The following is a 22,137-nucleotide window of genomic DNA, read 5'->3' as shown; positions in this document are numbered from 1 at the left end:
GAATTTGGGAGATAGGGAGAGGACCAGGCCATTGGAAACGAGGAAGATTTTGAGCCTGGGTGAGTGGGGAAAAAGGCACTACTGTTACCTGAAATAGGCAAATGAGGAGGAAGAAATTATTTTGAATAGAGGAAGGAAGAGATTGTAAGTTGGGAATCAAGTTAGAGAACAAATTGGTGTTCAAATTTTGGGGAAGGAAAAATAGGTAAAAACTGCAGGAAGAATGATAAAAAAAAGTAGAGGAATAGTGGGGTGATTTTGTACCCCCATCTCGCCATTTGGTAATGTTTGAACATTTTTTTTTGAGACAGAGTCTCACTCTGTCACCCAGGTTGGAGTGCAGTGGCTCAATCTTGACTCATTGAAATCACTGCTGCTCAGGTTCAAGCGATTCTCCTGCTTAAGCCTCCCAAGTAGCTGGGATTACAGGTGCCTGCCACTGCGCCCAGCTAATTTTTGTATTTTTAGTAGAGACGGGATTTCACCATGTTGGCCAGGCTGGTCTTGAACTCCTGATCTCGTGATCCACCCACCTCGGCCTCCCAAAGTGCTGGGATTACAGGTATGATCCACCATGCCCGGCCGAACATGTTTTTTATTGTTACCATGTTGGTGGTAGTACAGCTGGCATCTAGTGAATAGAGGGCAGTGTTGCTGCTAAACATTCCTGCAGTACACAGGGCAGCTTTGCCCCTCAGCAAAGAATGACCTGGCCCCAGATACGAAGCGTCAAGGCTGAGCCGTGCTGGAGTAGAATTCTTAAGACTGAGCTTTATCCTTTCTTCCTTCTGGCATCCTCTTAAATATTAACCTTTGCTTTGCAGTTGGTGCTGATAAGTGAACAGCTCATATGATCTCATGTAATTTTTGCAGAAACTTCTGTTAGATACTGCTACATTGTTTTATGGTGTGAAAACAGACTTGGAGGCCTGCCCAAGGTCACACAGCTATTTTGTGCAGAGCCAGCACTCCGCCTGGGCTGGACTGGTCTTTTTTTTTTTTTGGAGGCAGTGTTTTTGTGTTGCCTAGGCTGGAGTGCAGTGACGTGATCACGGCTCACTGCAGCCCCAACCTTCCAGGCTCAAGCAGTCATCCCACCTCAACTTCCCAAGTACCTGGGACCACAGGCTCAATGCCACCATGCCTGGCCAATTAAAAAAAAAAATTGTAGAGATCGAGTCTTGTTATGTTGCCTAGGCTGATCTCCAGCTCTTGGGCTGAAGCAATCCTTTCACCTTGACCTCCTGAAGTGTTGAGATTGATTATAGGTGTTAGCCACTGTGCCTGGCCTAGCCTGTTCTTTTAATGGTACCTCCTGGCTTTTCTTGTTTTCAGAGAGGTGGGGGTTAATACCGTCCTGATTACTCCGTAGAGGTGCTGATGTTTTACTGCAGCACTGTTTTTTTCACCTGAGCCATAGCTGCAATTTGAATTTTAGATGGTTAGAAGAAATTTTTCAAAAATCTGCTTTTTTTCTTATTTTCCTTGTGCTCTAAATTCAGTAGCTGTTTTGATATTATGCTGTATTCTCTTTTCCATGTAGCCAGCCCTATGGCTTAAAGATCATTTTTCTGTTGAGACACTGGTTATGTCGTGATTTTTTTTTCTTTCTAGTCATCTTGACTTTTAGATGATAGTCATGGAACTGCCTGCTCTATTTTCTCCTAGGTCCAGGCCCTCAGCCTTGGGGACTAAGCCCTGTATGTGCTGGACTGGGTACCCTGTGACTTATAGACAGTTTGCAGAGCTTTCAGTGGCTTTTTTGCTTTTCAGCAAAATATAGTTGGTTAGGTAACTTCTTATCTTAATTTATCAGGTGGAAATCTTTGTGTTACAGGTTGGAGCAGACAGTTCCTCAGGTTTGTCATCTGCCTAAGCATTCATTCAGCTGATTCACATACATGAATCCCAAAATATCCCCGTTGCTAAAAATGACAGGGGAAAAAACCCAAATAATTAAAAATAGGTAGATGTTTGACATTAGAGATGGCATATTTCTTTCTTTTTCTTTTCTTTTTTTTTGAGATGGAGTCTCACTCTGCTGCCCAGGCTGGAGTACAGTGGCCCGATTTTGGCTCACTGCAACCTCCTCCTCCCGTGTTCAAGCGATTCTCTTGCTTCAGCCTCCTGAGTAGCTGGGACTACAGGTGTCCGCCACCATGCCCAGCTAATTTTTGTATTTTTAGTAGAGATGGGGTTTCACCGTGTTTGCCAGGCTGGTCTTGAACTCCTGACCTCATGATCCACCCGCCTCAGCCTCCCAAAGTGCTGGGATTACAGGCGTGAGCCACCGTGTCCGGCCTAGAGATGACATATTTCAAGACCTTGGGCAGCCTACTAAGTTGTTGTATCACTGTAGCATGTAGCATGGGTTTTTCTTGTTTTATAGTGCTATAGAATGTAACAGGCATTAAATAATCTCTTTTTTTTTTTTGAGATGGAGTTTCAATCTGTCGCCGAGGCTGGAGTGCAATGGTACGATCTCAACTCACTGCAGCCTCCATCTCCTGGGTTCAAGCGATTCTCCTGCCTCGGCCTCCTGAGTAGCTGAGATTACAGGCATGTGCCACCACGCCTGGCTAATTTTGTATATTTAGTAGAGACAGGGTTTCACCATGTTGATCAGGCTGGTCTTGAACTCCTGACCTCAGATGATCTGCCCGTCTTTGCCTCCCAAAGTGCTGGGATTCCAGGCGTGAGCCACTGTGCCCGGCCAGAATTTTATAATTTTATAACCTGTGTATTTGATGTAAGTGCTGAAGCATTGGAGCATTATTCATAATGTTTATAATTGACATGTAATAATTGTACATATTGGTCGGGCGCGGTGGCTCACGCCTGTTATCCCAGCACTTTGGGAGGCCGAGGCGGTTGGATCACTTGAGGTCAGGAGTTCAAGACCAGCTGACCAACATGGTGCAACCCTATCTGTACTAAAAATACAAAAATTATTAGCTGGGCATGGTAGCGGGAGCCTGTAATCCTAGCTACTCAGGAGACTAATGCATGAGAACCGCTTAAACCTGAGAGGCAGAGGTTGTGGTGAGCCGAGATTGCACCATTGCACTCCAGCCTGGATGATAGAGCAAAACTCAGTCTCAAAAAAAAAAATAATAATAATTGTCCTATTTATGAGGTATAAGGTGAATTTATTCCTTCCATCTGACTAAAATATTGTACCAGTTGACCAACCTCTCCCTGTCTCCCCTCCCCTCCCCTCGCCTCTGGTAAGCACTGTTCTCAACTTCTATGAGATCAACTTTTTTAGATTCTACACAAGTGAGATCACATTGTTACTGTCTTTCTGGCCTGACTTACTTTGCTTAATATAAGTACTGTCCTCCAGGTTCATCCATATTGTCACAAATGACAGAATTTCCTGCTTTTATAAGGCTTAATAGGATTCTACTGTGTATATATACCACATTTTCTTTATTCATCTGTTGATGGACACTTACATTTATTCTATAATCAATTGATGGCTTTTGTGACTAGTGCTGCAATATACATGAGAGTGTAGATGTCTGATGTACTGATTTCATTTCCTTTGGATGTATTACCAGTAATGGGATTGCTGGATTTTTAATTTTTTATTTCATTTAATTAATTTATTTATTTTTTATTTTTTTTGAGACTGAGCCTTGCTCTGTCTCCCAGGCTGGAGTGCAGTGGTGTGATCTCGGCTCACTGCAACTCTGCCTCCCGGGTTCAGGTGATTCTCGTGCTTCCTCCTCACAAATAGCTGGGATTACAGATGTACACCACCATGCCTGGCTAATTTTTTTGTTTTTTTAATAGAGACAGAGTTTCACCATGTTGGCCAGGCTGATCTCGAATTCCCGACCTCAGGTGATCTGCCCGCCTCAGCCTTCCAAAGTGCGGGGATTACACGCATGAGCCACTGCACCAAGCCTGGATTTTTTTTTTTTTAAACTTGCTTTGATGAGCAGGAGCTGGATCTTAATGGTAATTCTATTTTTAATTTTCTGAGGACCCTGCATACTGTTTTTCATATCTGTACTAACTTACATTGCCATCAACAGTGTGTAAGGGTTCCCTTTTCTCCACATCCTTGTCAACGTTTGTTCTCTTTTATCATTGATAATAGACAGTCTAATAATGACTAGTGGTGGTCAGCATTTTTTCATATACCTGTTGGCCATTTATTTTATTTTTTTTTAATTTACTGAGACAGGGTCTTGCTCTGTCACCCAGGCTGGAGTACAGTAGCACAATCACAGCTCATTTGCAACCTCAACCTCCCAGGCTCAAGTGATCCTCCCATCTCAACCTCCCGAGTAGTTGGGACTGCAGGCACGTGCTACCTACCACATGTGGCTTTCTGGCCATTTATTTGTCGTCTTTTGATAAATGTCTGTTGGGTCTTTTGCCTTGTTTTTGTTATTGAGGGATGGAATCTTGCTCTGTCATCCGGGCTGGAGTACAGTGGTGCATTCATAACTTACTTCAGCCTCAAATTCTTAGGCTCAAACAATCCTCCTATGTCAGCCTCCCAAGCTGGGAATATAGGCACACGCCACCATTTAGGGCAAATTTTTTTTTTTTTTTTTTTTTAAACAGGGTGTTGCTCTGTCACCCAGGCTAAAGTACAGTGCAGCCTTGACTTCCTGGGCTCTAGTGATCCTCTTGCCTCAGCCTCTTGAGTAGCTGGTGTCCATTTTTTAATTGGTTTTCTTTCCTTTCTTTGCTGTGAGTTCCTTGTATATTTTCTATATTATCCCCTTAACTGATGTATAGTTTGCAAATAGATTCTTCCATTCTATAGGTTGTTTCTTCACTCTTGTTTCCTTTGCTGTGCAGAAGCTTTTTAGTCTGATATAATCCTATTTGTTTATTTTTGTTTGTGTTGCCTGTGCTTTTGAGGTCTTTTAAAAAAAATTCCTGGCTTAGACCAAGGTCATGAAGCTTTTCCCCTATGTTTTCTTATGGCAGTTTCATAGTTTCAGGTCTTACTTTAAGTTTTCGATCCATTTTGAGTTTATTTTTGTATATGGTGTGAGATAAGGATCTAATTTCATTCTCGTGTGTGCGATATCCAGTTTTCCCAACACTGTTTATTGAAGAGACTGTCTTTTTCCCTATTGTGTTCTTGAGACTTGTTGAAAATCAGGTAGCTGTAAGTGTGGATTAATTTGTGGGCTTTTATTCTGTTATATTGGTCTCTGTCTATTTTTATGCCAACACCATGCTGTTTTGGTTACGATGACTTTGTAGTATATGTTGAAGTTAGGTAGTGTGATTCCTCTAGCTTTGTTCTTTTTGATCCAGATTGCTTTGGCTGCTGGGGTCTTTTGTGATTTCATATAAATTTTAGGATTGGTTTTCCTATTTCTGTGAAGAATGTCATTGGTATTTTGATAGGGATTGCATTGAATGTATAGATTGCTTTGGGTAGTATGGACTTTTTTTTTTTCTTTTGAGACAGAGTCTTGCTCTGTCGCCCAGGCTGGAGTGCAATGGTGTGATCTTGGCTCACTGCCACCTCCGCCTCCTGAGTTCAAGCGATTCTCCTGCCTCAGCCTCCCGAGTAGCTGGGATTACAGGCGCCGACCACCATGCCCAGCTAATTTTTGTATTTTTTAGTAGAGGCAGGGTTTCATCATGTTGGCGAGGCTGGTCTTGAACTCCTGGCCTCAGGTGATCCGCCCCCCTCAGCCTCCCAAAGTGTTGGGATTACAGGGGTGAGCCACGCGCTTGGCCAGTATGGACATTTTAACAATATTAATTCTTCTAATACATGAACATGGGATATTGTTCCATTTATTTGTGTCTTCAGTTTCTCTGATCATTATTTTAAAGTTTTCATTGCAGAGCTCTTTCACCTCCTTGGTTAAATTTCTTTCTTTTTCTTTTCTTTTTTTTTTTTGTTAGCTATTGTAAACAGGATTGTTTTCTTGATTTCCATTCCAGATAATTTGCTATTAGCTGGCATGCAGTGGCGTGATCACAGCTCACTCTAGCCTTGACCTCCTGGGCTCAAGTGATCTTCCCACCTGAGCCTCCCGTTTAGAAATAATACTGCTACTGATTTTTGTATGTTGATTTTGTATCCTGCAATCTTACTGAACTTATTAGTTCTCATAGTTTTTTGGTGGGGTCTTTAGGGTTTTCTATATGTAAGATAATGTTGTCTGCAAACAGGGATAATTTAACTTCATTTCCAATTTGGATGCCTTTTATTTCTTTCTCTTGCCTTGTTCATCTGGCTATCAAGAGAAGCTGAAATGATTCATTTCATTTTTGCTCAACAATTTATGTAAAATAACCTCTTTGGACCAGCGTGGTGGCTCGTGCCTGTAATCCCAGCACTTTGGGAGGCTGAGACAGGTAGATCATGAGGTCAGGAGATCGAGACCATCCTGGCTAACACGGTGAAACCCCGTCTCTACTAAAAATACAAAAAAATTAGCCCAGTGTGGTGGTGGGTGCCTGTAGTCCCAGCTACTTGGGAGGCTGAGGCAGGAGAATGGTGTGAACCTGGGAGGTGGAGCTTGCAGTGAGCCGAGATCGCGCCATTGCACTCCAGCCTGGGTGACAGAGTGAGACTCCGTCTCAAAAAAAAAAAAAAAAAAAGAACCTCTTTATACTGCTTGTTATTCCCTTAATATTCTGTTTTAAGGAATCATGAGTTGACAGTTAGTGATGTGCGCACCACTGGGTCTGGAGGGCAGGGGTGAGAATTCATGCCAGCAGGTACTTCCTGCTCTTTTCTGTTTCCTTCCTGTCATTGTGTTGAGTGTGGAATAAGTGTGTTATTGTCACTGTATTTGAGATTTTGCTTATCTTGTGCCTCTCATATATATGTGTGTGTGTGCGCATATATGTAATTTAAATTTATTTATTTATTTATTTATTGGAGATGATGTTTCGCTCTTGTATTTATTTATTTATTTATTTATTTATTTATTTATTTATTGGAGATGATGTTTCGCTCTTGTCCCCCAGGCTGGAGTGCAATGGCACAATCTCGGCTCACTGCAATCTCCGCCTCTCGGGTTCAAGTAGTTCTCCTGCCTCAGCCTCCTGAGTAGCTGGGATTACAGGCACGTGCCACCATGCCCGGCTAATTTTTGTACTTTTAGTAGAGACAGGGTTTCACCATGTTGGCCAGGCTGGTCTTGAACTCCTGACCTCAAGTGATCTGCCCGCCTCAGCCTCCCAAAGTGCTAGGATTACAGGCGTGAGCCGCCACATCCAGCCCAGGCCTCTCATATCTAATTATGACTTATAAAGCTATTATGCCAGGTGATAAAGTCTGTGGTTTCAAAACTTCTTGCAAATCCTTGAGAGCTCCTGGGGTTTTACTTGGGAGGATATTTTTGACAAATTATATGATAAATTGAACTGTTACATTTTTGCTACCATTTCTGGCATTTCTTTCTACCACATTTTATTGTTCCTGGTCATATTATTATTTGACTCATTGGTAGTTGGCTTTTTTTCTAGGTAAATTTCTCACAGTTTGGGTTATTGGTGCCAGTCACCTTGCTTCATTTATTTTGACTGTCACTAAAAAATAATTGACAATTTATTCACTAAAACCTATTGAACAATAGAGGCTACAGGTAATAAAAAGCAGTTGAAGGGTTTCCAGGTTGTGAGCTTGTTTCTGGCCAAGCTAGTCTGCCTTCCTTCTTTAGCAGTACGGGGGTAAACTTTGAATCAGGTTACACAATTTAGAACAGTACTTCATCTGTTTGCTTTTGCATTTGACTGAGATTTCCAGAGTATGTGACCGGAAGAAAAACTAGGGCTTTTAACTCTGTTTTAATGCCCGTTCTGTTGCTTGGTAGCCAGAAACCCATGTTGGCTGTGACCAGACGTGGCGGGGGGATTCTGATAAGCCACACAGTTGAGGCGCCACCCCACGTTTAGCAGAAAAGTTAAGGCTGCTTTTGGTTCCTTTGATCTACACGCTGTCGGCCTGCTTCACAGCTTGCTTTGGGAAAACAAGAACTTTGGGTTCCCTTTTATTTTTGTTCTTTTTAACTAAGGTAGACAACCTTCTGGGAAAATAGATCCTGATTCTTGCTGTCTTGTTCCTAGAGACTCATGATGGTTTTTCATTTTAAGTAACCTTTGAAAAAACCTCTTAAATATGTCTTACTTAAATCTGGGAAAAAATTGTTTGTGCTAGAAGCACATTCAAATTTTTTATTTGGTAAGAAAAAAATGAGATACAGTTCACATACCATACAATTCACCCATTTAAATTGTACAGTCCAGTGGCTTTTAGTGTAGTCACAGATACTTGCAGCTGTTACCACAGTCAGTTTTAGAACATTTTCATCTTTCAAAAAGAAACTTTTAGCTATCATCCCCTACCCCTAAGTACCCCTTCCCACCCCAGCTCCTGGCAACCACTAATGGACTTTATAGATTTCCTTGTTCTGGACAGTTCATATGAATGGAATCATATAACATGTGGTCTTTTGTGACTGTCTTCTTTCACTTAGCATAATGTTTTTAAGTTTCATGTTGTAGTATATATCAGTACTTCATCCTTTTTTATTAAAACTGTGGTAAAATAAGGTCAGGCATGGTGTGCCTGTAATTCTAGCACTTTGGGAGGCCGAGATGGGTGGATCACCTGAGGTCAGGAGTTCCAGAGCAGCCTGGCCAACATGGCAAAACTCCGTTTCTACCAAAAATACAAAAATTAGCTAAGCATGCTGGCATGCACCTGTAATCCCAGCTACTTGGGAGGCTGAGGCAGGAGAATCGCTTGAACCTGGGTGGTGGAGGTTGCAGTGAGCCGAGATTGTGCCACTGTACTCTAGCCTGGACGACAGAGCAAAACCCTCTCTGAAAAAAAAAATAAATAAATAAAATCAAGTAAAATTGTGGTAAAATAAGCAGCATTAAAAATACCATTTTAACAATTTTAAAATTTATAGTTTAGTGGCATTAAGTAGATTCATTGTTGTGCTGCCATCACCACCATCCGTCTCCAGAATGTTGTCATCTTCCCAAACTGAAACTCTGTACCCATTAAACTTAAACCAACTCCCCATTTCCACCTAGTTACCCTTATTTTTAAAAATTAATGAGCTCAATCAGAATCTGTTTTCAGTTTTAAGCCACTAAATTTGTAGTAATTTGTTATAGCAGTAATAGGACATGGAGATGTTTGTGTCATAGAGGTTTATAGAGAGTAGTCCTGATGGAAGGTGATTTTGCAGCTCACGTAGCTCCTGTGACATTTTTCTTTTATCTTTTCTTTTTCTTTTTTTGAGATGGGAGTCTCACTCTGTCGCCCAGGCTGGAGTACAGTGGCGCGATAACGGCTCACTGCAACCTCTGCCTCCTGGGTTCAAGCGATTCTTCTGCCTCAGCCTCCCAAGTAGCTGGTATTACAAGGTGTGTGCCACCACACCTGGCTAATTTATATTTTTAGTAGAGACAGGCTTTCACCATGTTGGCCAGGCTGGTGTCAAACTCTCGACCTCAGGTGATCCACCTGCCTTGGCCTCCCAAAGTGCTGGGATTACAGGCATGAGCCACTGCGCCCGACCTCCTGTGACATCTTTAATGTGGCACATGGTGCTCTCCAGCTTTGCCTCCTATCTCTTTGACAACTCTTCATGGTTAGTTACAAGCAGGGACTCTGGAGCCATATGCCTGGGTTTGATTCCTTGCTTAGCTACTTACTTGGTGTGTGATTAGAGTATTGAGGTCTCCTGTTTCATCTGAAGGCCATGGTAACCAGTTAATGTTGGGAGTTTTTTGAACAAGCTCCTAGTCAAAATCAGTTGACAGATTTTTAGTAACACTAGCGTAGAAGATCTTGGAACTATTAATACATATCAGATGGAAAGCCCTAGAGAAGATGGTTTAAATATTGCCTCAAGATTTTTTTTTTTTTTTTTTTTTTTTTTTTGAGACGGAGTCTTGCTCTGTCGCCCAGGCTGGAGTGTAGTGGTGCCATCTCGGCTCACTGCAAGTTTCGCCTCCCAGGTTCATGCCATTCTCCTGCCTCAGCCTCCTGACTTGCTGGGACTACAGGCACCTGCCACCACGCCTGGCTAATTTTTTGTATTTTTTTAGTAGAGACGGGGTTTCACCGTGTTAGCCAGGATGGTCTAGATTCCTTGACCTCGTGATCCACCCGCCTCGGCCTCCCAAAGTGCTGGGATTACAGGCGTGAGCCACCGTGCCCGGCCCACACAGGCAATTTCAAAAACGCTTCCCCACCTCTACTGCAGAAAAACAGAAAGGGAATTTGTCTGTTTTTAATGTGACTCATGGAGTTAAATTGAGAGAATAAATCGAGATAAGATGAGAACAGTTCTTGTGTAACCCTGACTTTTCATCCATATTTATCCAAGAAGAGTGATTTAGCTTACCTGCAATAAAGATACTTACTGTCCTCTTATTTCTGACAGAGGCGGCCTTAGCAACATGCTGTTCCAGTGCTCCCTACCTGACACCACAGCCACCCTTGGCGATGAGCCTCGGAAAGTGCTCCTGCGGCTGTATGGAGCGATTTTGCAGATGGTGAGTTGGTAGGCTACTTTGGGAGGGGGGGATCCTGTTAACATTTTAAATCCTCTTTGCTGAGATACCTTGGAAAGAGATTTTAAATACTTTAATGGTGTTACTAAAGATATTTGAGTATATTGCTTTTACTTTTACTTTAATTGGGCTGCACAGCTTGGTTTGCATTCCAAGTTAATTCGTGTTTTTTTAAGTTATTATTTATTAGTAAACTAGTGCAAGTATTCCCAGTTTTACATCCAGAGAAGGTACAATGTTGCTTAAATCTTCAATAGTGCTTGATGATTCTTGGTTCTACATATCGATTAAAATTTTCAGCTCGGATTTAGATTGTAAAGTTCTAATGTGGAGAAGGTATTATTTTTATAACATTATCCAAAAGATTTTAGAGGGTAGTCCCAGTTAACAAAGTATGATCTCAACGAAGCTGAATTTAATAACTGTTTCTCTGAGATTTCTTTAAAACTTTGAGTTGTTTGTTACAGTCATAATCTTTCTAAAGTTTTATATTACTTAAATAATCTAATTCTCAATTGAAGTACCTATTGAATTATCCAGTTATAGGATATCCCAACTTGTCTGGGTTTATTATTATTATTATTAATGTCATGAATTTACTATTTCATTGAGCACGGTAGAAATATTAGGTTGATATATATATATATATATATATATATATATATATTTTTTTTTTTTTTTTGAGATGGAGTTTCACTCTTGTTGCCCAGGCTGGAGTGCAATGGCATGATCTCAGCTCACTGCAACCTCTGCCTCCCGAGTTCAAGTGATTCTCCTGCCTAAGCCTCCCAAGTAGCTGACGTTATGTATGCCACCACGCCTGGCTAATTTTGTACTTTTTTAGTAGAGACGGGGTTTCACCATGTTGGTCAGGCTGGTCTCGAACTCCTGACCTCAAGTGATCCACCCGCCGTGGCCTCCCAAAGTGCTGGGATTACAGACATGAGCCACCGCACCCGGCCAGGTTGAGGTATTTCTGTGGTAGGATTTTTTTTTTTTTCCTGAGATGGAGTCTGGCTATGTAGCTCAGGCTGGAATGCAGTGGCGCGATCTCGGCTCACTGCAGCCTCTGCCTCCCGGGTTCAAGCCATTCTCCTGCCTCAGCTTTTCGAGTAGCTGGGATTATGGGTGTGCTACTACGCCCGCCTAATTTTTGTATTTTTAGTAGAGACAGGGTTTCACCATGTTGGCCAGGCTGGTCTCAAACTCGTGACCTCAGGTGATCTGCCCGCCTCAGCCTCTCGCAGTGCTGGGATTACAGGTGTGAGCCACCACGCCTGGCCTGTGGTAGGATTTTGATACCCGCTTTTTTTTTTTTTTTGCGACGGAGTTTTGCTCTGTCAAACTCTGCCTCCCGGGTTCACGCCATTCTCCTGCCTCAGCCTCCTGAGTAGCTGGGACTACAGGCGCCTGCCACCACGCCTGGCTCACTTTTTGTATTTTTAGTAGAGACGGGGTTTCACCGTGTTAGCCAGGATGGTCTCGATCTCCTGACCTCGTGATACGTCCACCTTGGCCTCCAAAGTGCTGGGATTACAGGTGTGAGCCACCGTGCCTGGCTTTTTTTTTTTTTTTTTTTTTGAGATGGAGTCTTGCTCTGTTGCCCAGGCTGGAGTGCAGTGGTGCAATCTCGGCTCACTGCAAGCTGCGCCTCCTGGATTTACGCCATTCTGCTGCCTCAGCCTTTCAAGTAGCTGGGACTACAGGTGTCCGCCACCACGCCTGGCTAATTTTTGTATTTTTAGTAGAGATGAGGTTTCACCATGTTAGCCAGGATGGTTTCGATCTCCTGACCTTGTGACCTGCCTACCTTGGCCTCACAAAGTGCTGGGATTACAGGCATGAGCCACTGTGCCTGGCCCTTTGGAAGGGCACATTTTTATCTTAATGAAATAGAGCAGAGTAGTTTTCAAACTAAATTTTTTAAAAGACCGGCCTATTTCAGCTCAATCTAAAAAGCAGATCATATCCATATGATATTTGATTATATGTTTAGAAATATTAAAGTTCAAATTGGCAGTCTAGATGTTAATTCATTAAAAAAATTGTCATAATGTGAAGAAACCCTTTTATTGGATAGCTTTTCCTTGACTCTGTGAAGCTGTGGAAATGGTTAAGATCTAAAAATGCTGGGAACAAGTTAGTATGTTTGAAGGTACGTAGCTATTCCACACACGTGTGCACTTGCTGAGGATATCTGAGGTCAGTTTGTCATTAGGTGCAGATAGCTGGCATCCAGCTAGGACAACAGTTGATGCCAGCTGAAAACACAGACCCCTTGCTGTTAATACACAAGCAGAAAAGATTCTTGTGTTCACCATGCAGCTTGGGTTTTAAATTTAATCAAGTTGCAGTTTCAAAGTATAGTTTTTGAAATCTTTCATTATTTTGGCACTTTTACTGGTGTGCCTTTATTTTTTGAGACAGGGTCTCACTTTGCCACCCAGGCTGTAGTGTAGTGGCACAACCATGGCTCACTGCAGCCTCGACCTCCTGGGCTCAGGTGATCCTCCCACCTCAGCCTCCTGAGTAGCTAGGACTACAGGAGTGAGCCACCGCGCCCAGCTAATTTTTGTATTTTTTGTAGAGGCAGGGTTTCACCATGTTTCCCAGGATGGTCTCAAACTCCTGGCCTTAAGTGATGCACCCGTCTAGTCCTCTCAAAATGCTAGGATTTACAGGCATGAGCCACTGCGCTTGGCCTGCTATGTCTTGATAGTCATTTTTTCTTTGAGGACTGTTTACGTTCTGTAACGATTAAGTCCCATTTCTGCTGTTTTTTGTGTTTTGCATTTATACAACACTTTCACAATAATAAGTAGATGCTGAAATTACATGTGATTTAAAACTATTGTTTAAATCTGATTTATGAGGCTTTCATTTCTAACTTAAGAAGCATTTTAAATGTGTTACAAGGTGCTCCTCTGTGGGCTAGACTAACCTGGGAGTTTAATCCTGTGCTGTAGAACAGTGCTATAGTGATGGGAGTAATGGAGGGTTCTGCATCTGTGCTGTCTGATACACTCGTCATCAGCCACATGTCACTAACGAATATGTGGAATGTGGCAAGTGTGGCTGTTGAACTGAGTTTTAAATTGTTTTTAATTTTAATTAATTTAAATTAAAATAGTCACATGTAGCTCGTGGCCACTGTATTGGACAGCCCAACTCCAGAATGTTCTGGTTTATTATATGAGTCACTTAGTAAAAGCCAGCTGTAGCGTAGCCTACTACTTGGCAATTAGCCTTCCTCTAATAAAGATTCATTGTCAATTGTTAGTCTTTTTTCCATTTTGAAATTTTAGCAGTCTGGAAGTAGTACCTGACAGTAGTTAAATACAGTAGAAATGTCTGGAAATAAAATCTGTTTGAACAGAATTCTATGTCCCGATTTATTTCTAAGAAAAAAGACTATTAAGTAACTAAGAAAAATAAAAATAATTTAAGCCACTTAAAATGTAATTAGCTCTTACCAAACTAATAGAATGGAGTATGTTTTACATATAATTCCAATTTGGGGGGAGGTACCCTACATTTAGCTTCTCAGTTATATTTTTATTAGGCAAATGTTAAATGAGTTTCCGTTCCTGAAGCTATATCTACTGATGTAAGGTGGAAACCATACTTGAAAGCACCTTGGATAGAAAGGGAAATTAGGGCTGGTCATGGTGGCTCACTCCTGTAATTCCAACACTTTGGGAGGCCAAGGCAGGTGGATTGCTTGAGTCCAGGAGTTTGAAACCAGCCTGGGCAACATGGCAAAACACTATCTCTGTAAAAAAATAGCTGGGCGTGGTGGCATGTGCCTGTGGTCCCAGCAACTTTGGAGGCTGAGGTGGGAAGATCTCTTAAGCCCAGGAGGTGGAGATTGCAGTGAGCCAAGATCATGCCACTGCACTGCAGCCTGGGGGACAGAGAGAGACCCCGTCTCAAAAAAAAAAAAAAAACAAAAAAAACCCAAAAAAAACTGGATGGGAAATTAGTAGTTTTCTATATGGATAATAAGCATACCTCTAACAATCTGACAGTTGACATAGACAACAAACTGATTTTTGTTAGAAAAAAACTATTTCTTTGCTTCTTAGGTGGGAATCTATATTTTCAATATAATTATTCAGTTGGTCGAGTCCTTAGTTCAAACACACTTTTTTGGTTGTAGTTTAAACTTAGTAAACCATGAAGCCTAGAGTCTCAGAGTTAAGTATATTTGGTTTCCTAGCTCTGTGGAGTTTAGGAGTCATACTTGTTGCCAGTTAAGAGTTTCAGATATTAATGGCCATTGGAGACTGTTGGTCATTGGGAGTACTGTGACAACATGAGGAGGGGAACCAAAATCAAGAACTCCAAAAGATGGCTATGGTACAAAAGAAGCAAAGTAGAGAACAGGCTTAGAAGCTTCTAAGATGCGAGCCAGGCAACAGCTGCTGTGTGCTTTAGAAGCTGAGCTGCCACACACTGTGCCGAGGATTTTAAATTCCTTTCCAAATATTTTCAAATCAGCTTTAAAGTTTCTATTATTTATTTTTGCTGTGATCTAGGTGTGATGAAATTGCTGATGTATAGCCAGCTCTTTAGAATGAATCTGGCCTATAATGGAAGGAGATATTTATGGTCTACAATGAGGGTTTTGTTCCTACCACAACAAAAAAAGCCAGAATTTATGATAAATTGTCAAGATTGATAAAAAATTGTCAAGATTTGCATTAATTGAGAGATGTGGCTGAGCAAATACAGAGCCCCCAATAATAAATCACATCATGGTTAAAGAGAGAATTAAATATAGTATGACTCAAGTCTTCTGCTTTCCTTCTTTTTGCTCTACCTTATAGGAAAGCATACACATATCCTATACATGTATGTGTACTTATACAATATAACTGGTATCTCCCAAGCCAACTTTATAAATGCAGCTATAATGTCCTTTAAGATGGGGTAGAATTCACTCCTTCTTTGAAAAATGTTAATTGAAGTCTACTGCACAAATAATAGGTCTATGTATTTTCTCAGAGTATTTTGCATTTTTCCTTAATTATATGACAGATTTAGTTTAGTATGTCCCTTCTTTCCATTTCTCTTCCTTGTTTTTAGCTTTTGAACATTTTACTTCTGTGAGAATCAGAGGTGGTAACATTTTACACGTTCTTGGATCAGCAAATGATTTACAGGTGACTTGGTTTAAAATAACTAGATGATTCTCAACTTTCTCATTTTTCTTCATCTTGGCATTATAAGATGTCTGATTTCCTTTATTTCCATAGTGACACTGAAATGACTGCTCTTTGATACAGTTCTCTAAGGGTTAAGTGCCAGAAAGCCAAGGTAAAACTTTCTGATTGGGTTCAGCTCCACAGCTTCTGTCCCACAAACATCTGTCTCTTCTAGCCCCTATTTCTATCTAAGATGAGACGGAAACAAACTTCCTGACTGTATCCTGGAGTTTTTGTTTAGGATTTGTGTTAGTTTTAGGGTGCTTATGAAAATTCCTGTGTTTGGCAAGGTCAAGAATGGGTCCTTTTGAAAATATGAACAAGATAAGACACACACAACTATACAATATTATTTGTAGGAAATTATTAAACATAAAAATATTGGTCTGATCTTAAAATAATGCATGTGAGTATAATTTAGCATCTGTTTTACATAGACTGTCTTTAATTTTAATGGAAATGAGGTTATTTTCATTAGCTACGTAGATTATGAAAACCAAACTCAACTGTAAAACTACCCTGAACTAAAGGAGGATAATTTAATAGAAGTTTTGAGAAGTAATAGTTCAGCCTTTGCATTGTGGAAAGAGATAGAATTGTTAGAAGAGAGCGTAAATGTATAAAATTAGCTATAAATGTAACTTGATTTTTTTCCTTTCTGATACTGGGAAGGAACATGAGCTCTGCAACGTCCAGTAGCAGCCTTTTCAGAGAAGCAAGTTTGGCTGATTACAAATAACCAGTTTGCTTATTTATCATGAATTGTGGAAGACACAAATGTCAGTACGTATCGTTCATTCAATGTAACCTGTGCCAGTTGGCGGAAGTCTCAGAGGATTGCTTTGTCCCTTCCTCTGTCAGAACAGTGACTCTGTGTTAAGCCACTTCCTTCTGTGCATGAGTGGAGAGATTTGGCCTCACCGTTATGAGCGGTCTCACAGGCATGAACGTTTATAATACACATCAAAGATCTCTCTTGAATGTTGTCTGGAAAATTGTTTTTGTTTGTTTTTTGAGTAATAGAAGGCTAATATTAGTGCTTGTTTGAGTACTAACCATAATAAAGGCATCAAGGCACAACGCAGATATGTATTAGCAACTTAAAATAGTCAAATTTGAGACACTGTCCTTTTTAAATCTAGAAAACAAACGTCTTCCTCCCTATTTTCTCTTAGCCCCAGTTTAATTAAAAATTAAGCCACAATAAAATATGGAATAACTCATAAATAGTTAATATTAAACTACCAGCTGCTGAGAAATCAGCTGCTAAAAACTATTTCTTTATGTTACTAAGGTCACACCATGCAAAGACCAGCATTGCTGGTACTCCTTGAAGGAGTCATGTCCCTGGTAACTGAATTCTATGAATTACCACTGTTTTCCTCATTATGTTAGGATCATTAGGAATTTAAGTTGTTCTGTTCACTCTGCTTTAAAAAAATTCCCTTATACTTTTGAGTATGGTTTAATTCTGTGTTCGTAAGGCAGTCAAAACTTCCTTCTCAGAAGTAAAACATTTTTCTAGTGTTGGGTGTTCCCATTTGGTCTAACGTAATATTTCTTTAGCTGATACTCTCCCAAGATAGTTGCCAAATTACTACCAATAGTCCTTCCATACCTGCTTTGGTGCCTTCTTTTGATAACCAAATAAACCACAGACTACTATGTCTAATTTTTACATATTCAGAGTGTCTTTGTCTTGCTGGTATTAAATGTTTGGGATTTATAGCATGAAGCCAATGCGGATTTCTGGTCCATGGAACGATGGTTTGACCGCAGCCCACCCCTCTTTGGGAAGGAATGTCTTTATGTTGGGTGGAGTGAAGGGCGTTGGGGGTAATGTACCACTTTAGCTGTATGTGCATGTGTTCTCTGCTGCAGGCTTGTCCATGCGATCGTGCCTGGAGCACTCTGGTTTCCAGGTGACAGACACGATTCACGGTATAGTATGAGACCTCTGAAGTTGGAGCATTCTCTACAGCTTTAATTTCTTTCTTTTAGTTCTTGGATTCAAGAATTGCTTTTAAAAAAGAAAGTTGTAATGCTTGTTAAGTAGCACCAGCTACAGTTTGTGCTGTGCTTAAAGAGGTACAGTGATTAAGATTTCAGAATGTTGTGTAATAAATATATCACTTATTTTTTTTGTCCAAAGCAAATCAGATTCCTTTCTTCTGTTTCCTCAGTAGAAAATGACAAACATTTAGGAATTTTAGAAATTTATGGGCCTCAACTTGATAACTTAATTGAAGTAATCAAGTTCTTCCTTCATATCACTTCCAGCATTAAGGAGACACCATATATATTTTGATATTTTGGTCAGAATTAGAAACAAACCTTCTTTGTCCTTACCAGTCAGTATACTTTCATATGTCTTAGCTGGGTACCTGAGACCTTAGGGAGCTCTGCAGTGCTGACTTGATGTAGTGAAGGCACACTTCCCGTAAAAGTGTTGCTTGCAAGTCAACCCTTGGGATACTTAGAGGGAAGGTATTTTATTTAGTCTTGGAAGTCTGAGGAGTGTTGGGTCAGCAGATTGCCCTAGATCAGACATAGATTTTGAGAAGGTCCTGAAATAGGCCTTTTTAAAACCTGGGCTTACACTCACCTGTCTTTCTACTGGCTTATGTTGCCTAAAGTGTTTTAGAAGTTCTAGTTTCCTAGGGATATTCATCAAGTCATCCAATTTTGAAATTATTAATGTCCAAAAAGATAAAGTTGTTTTAGGCTGGTCCTTGGGATAATTGAAGACACTCTAGAGACTACCATAAAATGTTAGAAATCACTTATCTGTTTAAATTCTTGTAATTCATATGTGCTTATTAAATAATCACATAAGCTATACTTTAAATCATTGCATTGAGATCTCACATTTTAATGTGTTCTGTACAATGTTTTCAGAAAGTGCTGTAAGTGGCCGGTCATAGTGGCTCACACCTGTAATCCCAGCACTTTGGGAGGCTGAGGCGAGTGGATCACCTGAGGTCAGGAGTTCGAGAAAGTGCTGTAAGAAACCATAAAAGCAAGAAATACAGGATGATTTCATTTTTTTCACAGAAATCAGGAAGAAGTAACGTTAGGGTCCATGATAACTCTGAGAAGAAAACATATTGCCAAGAAAATATACTGCAAAATGTTAATTGAAAGAGTCACATAACTCTTTCAATTCTATAGAATTGAACACATTCTATAGAGTCATGGTTCTCATGCTTTTTCCTGCCCCACCTCTCCTGAGATGGAACATAACTTCATCATCAACAGGGACTTGGCAGGCCAGGGATTATAACAGATGCCACCCCTGTATTAAAAATTATTTCTCTCCTAGAGGGTTGAGTGTGGTGAGATAACCAGGGTGGGTATTAAGGGTCTCTGAAGCCACAGGCTACACAGTAAAGAAGTTCATGCCACTCCAAGACCAAATGGGCATCACAGCTACTGAATTGAATCCGAATGATGCACCATATCCTCCTATTCTCAGGGTGAATACGACGACCTGGGAGTTGTTTCAGTACTCAGCTCAGGAAGATAATACCAGATTAGTAGAAAGATGGATTATTTTCCGAGACCAAAATTTAGATATCCTAGAAACTGAGGAAACTGAGTCTAGCTAACAGTAGGAATATATATATATATATATTTTTGAGACAGCCTCCCACTGTCGCCCAAGCTAGAGTGATCTTAGCTTGCGGCAACCTCTGCCTCTCAGGTTCAAGCGATTCTTGTGCCTCAGTCCCCTGAGTAGCTGGGATTACAGGCATGCGCCACTATACCTGACTAATTTTTGTATTTTAAGTAGAGACAGGGTTTCACCATGTTGGTCAGGCTGGTCTCAAATTCCCAACCTCAGGTGATCCGCCCACCTCGGCCTACCAACGTGCTGGAATTACAGGCGTGAGCCACTGCACCCAGACAGGATTATTCTTACTTATTTATTTATAGGTCTCAAAGCATTTTTAAAAGGTCACAATCAATCTACCGTTTTATGTAAAGCCTTTAAAAGAGACAGTAAGCTGAATGATCCATTTAGTTATTTTTTGGTGAGGAAGAGGTGGTAGGAAGAAGAGAATGTCATCCATGTTTCTTAATTTTCTTTTTTTGTGTGTATTTTTCTTTTTTTCTATTAAAAAATGGATGGCACAATTTTTTTTCTATAAAAAACCTGTACTCTTATTTATATATCATTTTAGTTCAGCAGCCACCATTATATTTAACATAGTACCTATTTCTATTCTGAAATATTATGATTTTTGTGTGTGTGTGTGAGTTGAAGTCTCACTCTATTGCCCAGGCTGGAGTGCAGTGGTGTGATCTTGGCTCACTACAATCTCTGCCTCCCAGGTTCAAGCGATTCTCCCACCTCGGCCTTCCAAGTAGCTGAGATTACAGGCACCTGCCACCAGGCCCGGCTAATTTTTTTGTATTTTTAGTAGAGACTGGGTTTCACCATGTTGGCCAGGATGGTTTTGAACTCCTGACCTCAAATGATCCGCCCCCCTCAACCTCCCAAAGTGCTAAGGTTACCAATGTGAGCCACCATGCCTGGCTCATATTATCCATAATTGATAATGATTTGGTTTCTTAAATAGCATTTCCAATTTATTTTGCTATTGATGACATGCTGTTCTTTGTAGCTGATTCATCACTTTTTAAAATCTGTCTCACAGCAGCTCATGTAGTATTGGACCTTTAAAGATACTTTGAAGATAAATGTTTCGGATGTTAAAGATGTTTTAAATGACATTTTTTTTTTTTTTTGAGACGGAGTCTCGCTCTGTCGCCCAGGCTGGAGTGAAGTGGCACAATCTCTGCTCACTGCAAGTTCCGCCTCCCAGGTTCACGCCATTCTCCTGCCTCAGCCTCCCGAGTAGCTGGGACAACAGGCGCCCGCCACCACGCCAGGCAATTTTTTGTATTTTTAGTAGAGACGGTGTTTCACCATGTTAGCCAGGATGGTCTCAATCCCCTGACCTCGTGATCCGCCCATCTTGGCCTCCCAAAGTGCTGGGATTACAGGTGTGAGCCACCACACCTGGCCAAATGACATTTAAATGATAACTATATGTGACTTAATGACACTTTCTTTATGCCGCTTTCACCCATTCTTACTATACACAGACTCTAGGGAAAACTGAGGTGCTGCTTTGTTTTCATCTCCCGAATGGGGCTTTATTCGTTTAGTCATAAACCTACTTCCCTCAGTATTAGAGAAGTCTTTCATTAAGTACTGGCCAAATAAGTTTATTCTGTCTGATGGCTTAAATAGGTTAAAAGAAATATACCTGCTATATTGGTGGAACATTAGGTAACTTAAAGTAGGTTTTTGAATCCTAAAATCATATAACACAAAATACAATAAAGGGATGTCTCTTCCTCATTGGTCCTGGAGTTGTCTTACTACTTATTGTTTTTTTTATTGTATTTTTATTTTATTTTATGAGACAGAGTCTCGCTGTCGCCAGGCTGGGGTGCAGTGGCGCGATCTTGGCTCACTGCAACCTCGGCTTCCTGGGTTCAAGTGATTCTCCTGCCTCAGCTTCCCGAGTAGCTGAGACTTACAGGTGCACATCACCACACCCAGCTAATTTTTGTATTTTTAGTAGAGAAGGGGTTTCACCATGTTGGCAAGGATGATGTCGATCTCTTGACCTCGTGATCCGCCTGCCTCGGCCTCCCAAAGTGTTGGGATTACAGGCGTGAGCCACCGTGCCTGGCCCATTTTATTTTTAAAGCATGAAGTAGAACATTTTGAAAACCTGTGCTCTATAATATGAATATTTACTGCTTTTCATAGTCTCATTTAAAATACAAAGCCTAAATAGCCGGGCGTGGTGGCACACACCTGTAATCCCAACTATTCCAGAGGCTGAGGTGGGAGAATCGCTTGAACCCAGGAGGTGGAGGTTGCAGTGAGCTGAGATTGCACCACTGCACTCTAGCCTGGGTGACAGAGTGAGATGCTGTCTCAAAAACAAAAAACAAAACAAACAAAAAAACCCCAAAGCCTTAAAATGCAATTTTGTTAGAAAAGTAACATTTGAAACCTTGTATTAAATGTATTTATTATAAAAATAATACACGCTTTTAAGCACTTTTTAAAGTATAGAAATAAAGTAAAAATGAAAGTCCTCTATTTTCTCATTTTACTCCGTAGCTAATATAATTCAGACTTTCAGGAATTTAGTTTTTAAATGTAAAAGTTCTTGGCCAATCAAAAAATCTTTTTCAGGCTGGTCATGGTGGCTCATGCCTGTAATCTCAGCCCTTTGGGAGACTGCGGCAGGAGGATCACTTGAGCTCAGGAATTCAAGAGCAGCCTGGGTAACATAGTGAGATCTTGTCTCTACAAGAAAAAAAAAAGGCCAGGTATGGTGGCACATGCCTGTGGTCCTGCTACTTG

General features: G+C 40.8%; 1 protein-coding gene across 6 annotated transcripts in view; it reads left to right on the top strand.

The window, feature by feature from the left end:
* The window catches only part of CHKA (choline kinase alpha), a 68,742-nt gene that overhangs the window by 14,198 nt on the left and 32,407 nt on the right, over positions 1–22,137 (top strand). For all 6 annotated transcript variants that reach the window (XR_010129141.1, XR_010129142.1, XM_031016064.3 and 3 more), the window contains exon 2: positions 10,407–10,518. Coding sequence is in view for 4 of the 6 variants with exons in the window: in XM_031016064.3 (XP_030871924.2) it covers positions 10,407–10,518 (112 nt within the window). In the remaining 2 variants the exon portion in view is untranslated. The remainder of the gene's footprint in view (positions 1–10,406; positions 10,519–22,137) is intronic.

This window comes from Gorilla gorilla, chromosome 9 (genome assembly GCF_029281585.2).
Source record: "Gorilla gorilla gorilla isolate KB3781 chromosome 9, NHGRI_mGorGor1-v2.1_pri, whole genome shotgun sequence".
NCBI lineage: Eukaryota > Metazoa > Chordata > Mammalia > Primates > Hominidae > Gorilla > Gorilla gorilla.
This window is presented reverse-complemented; position numbering and strand designations above follow the sequence as displayed.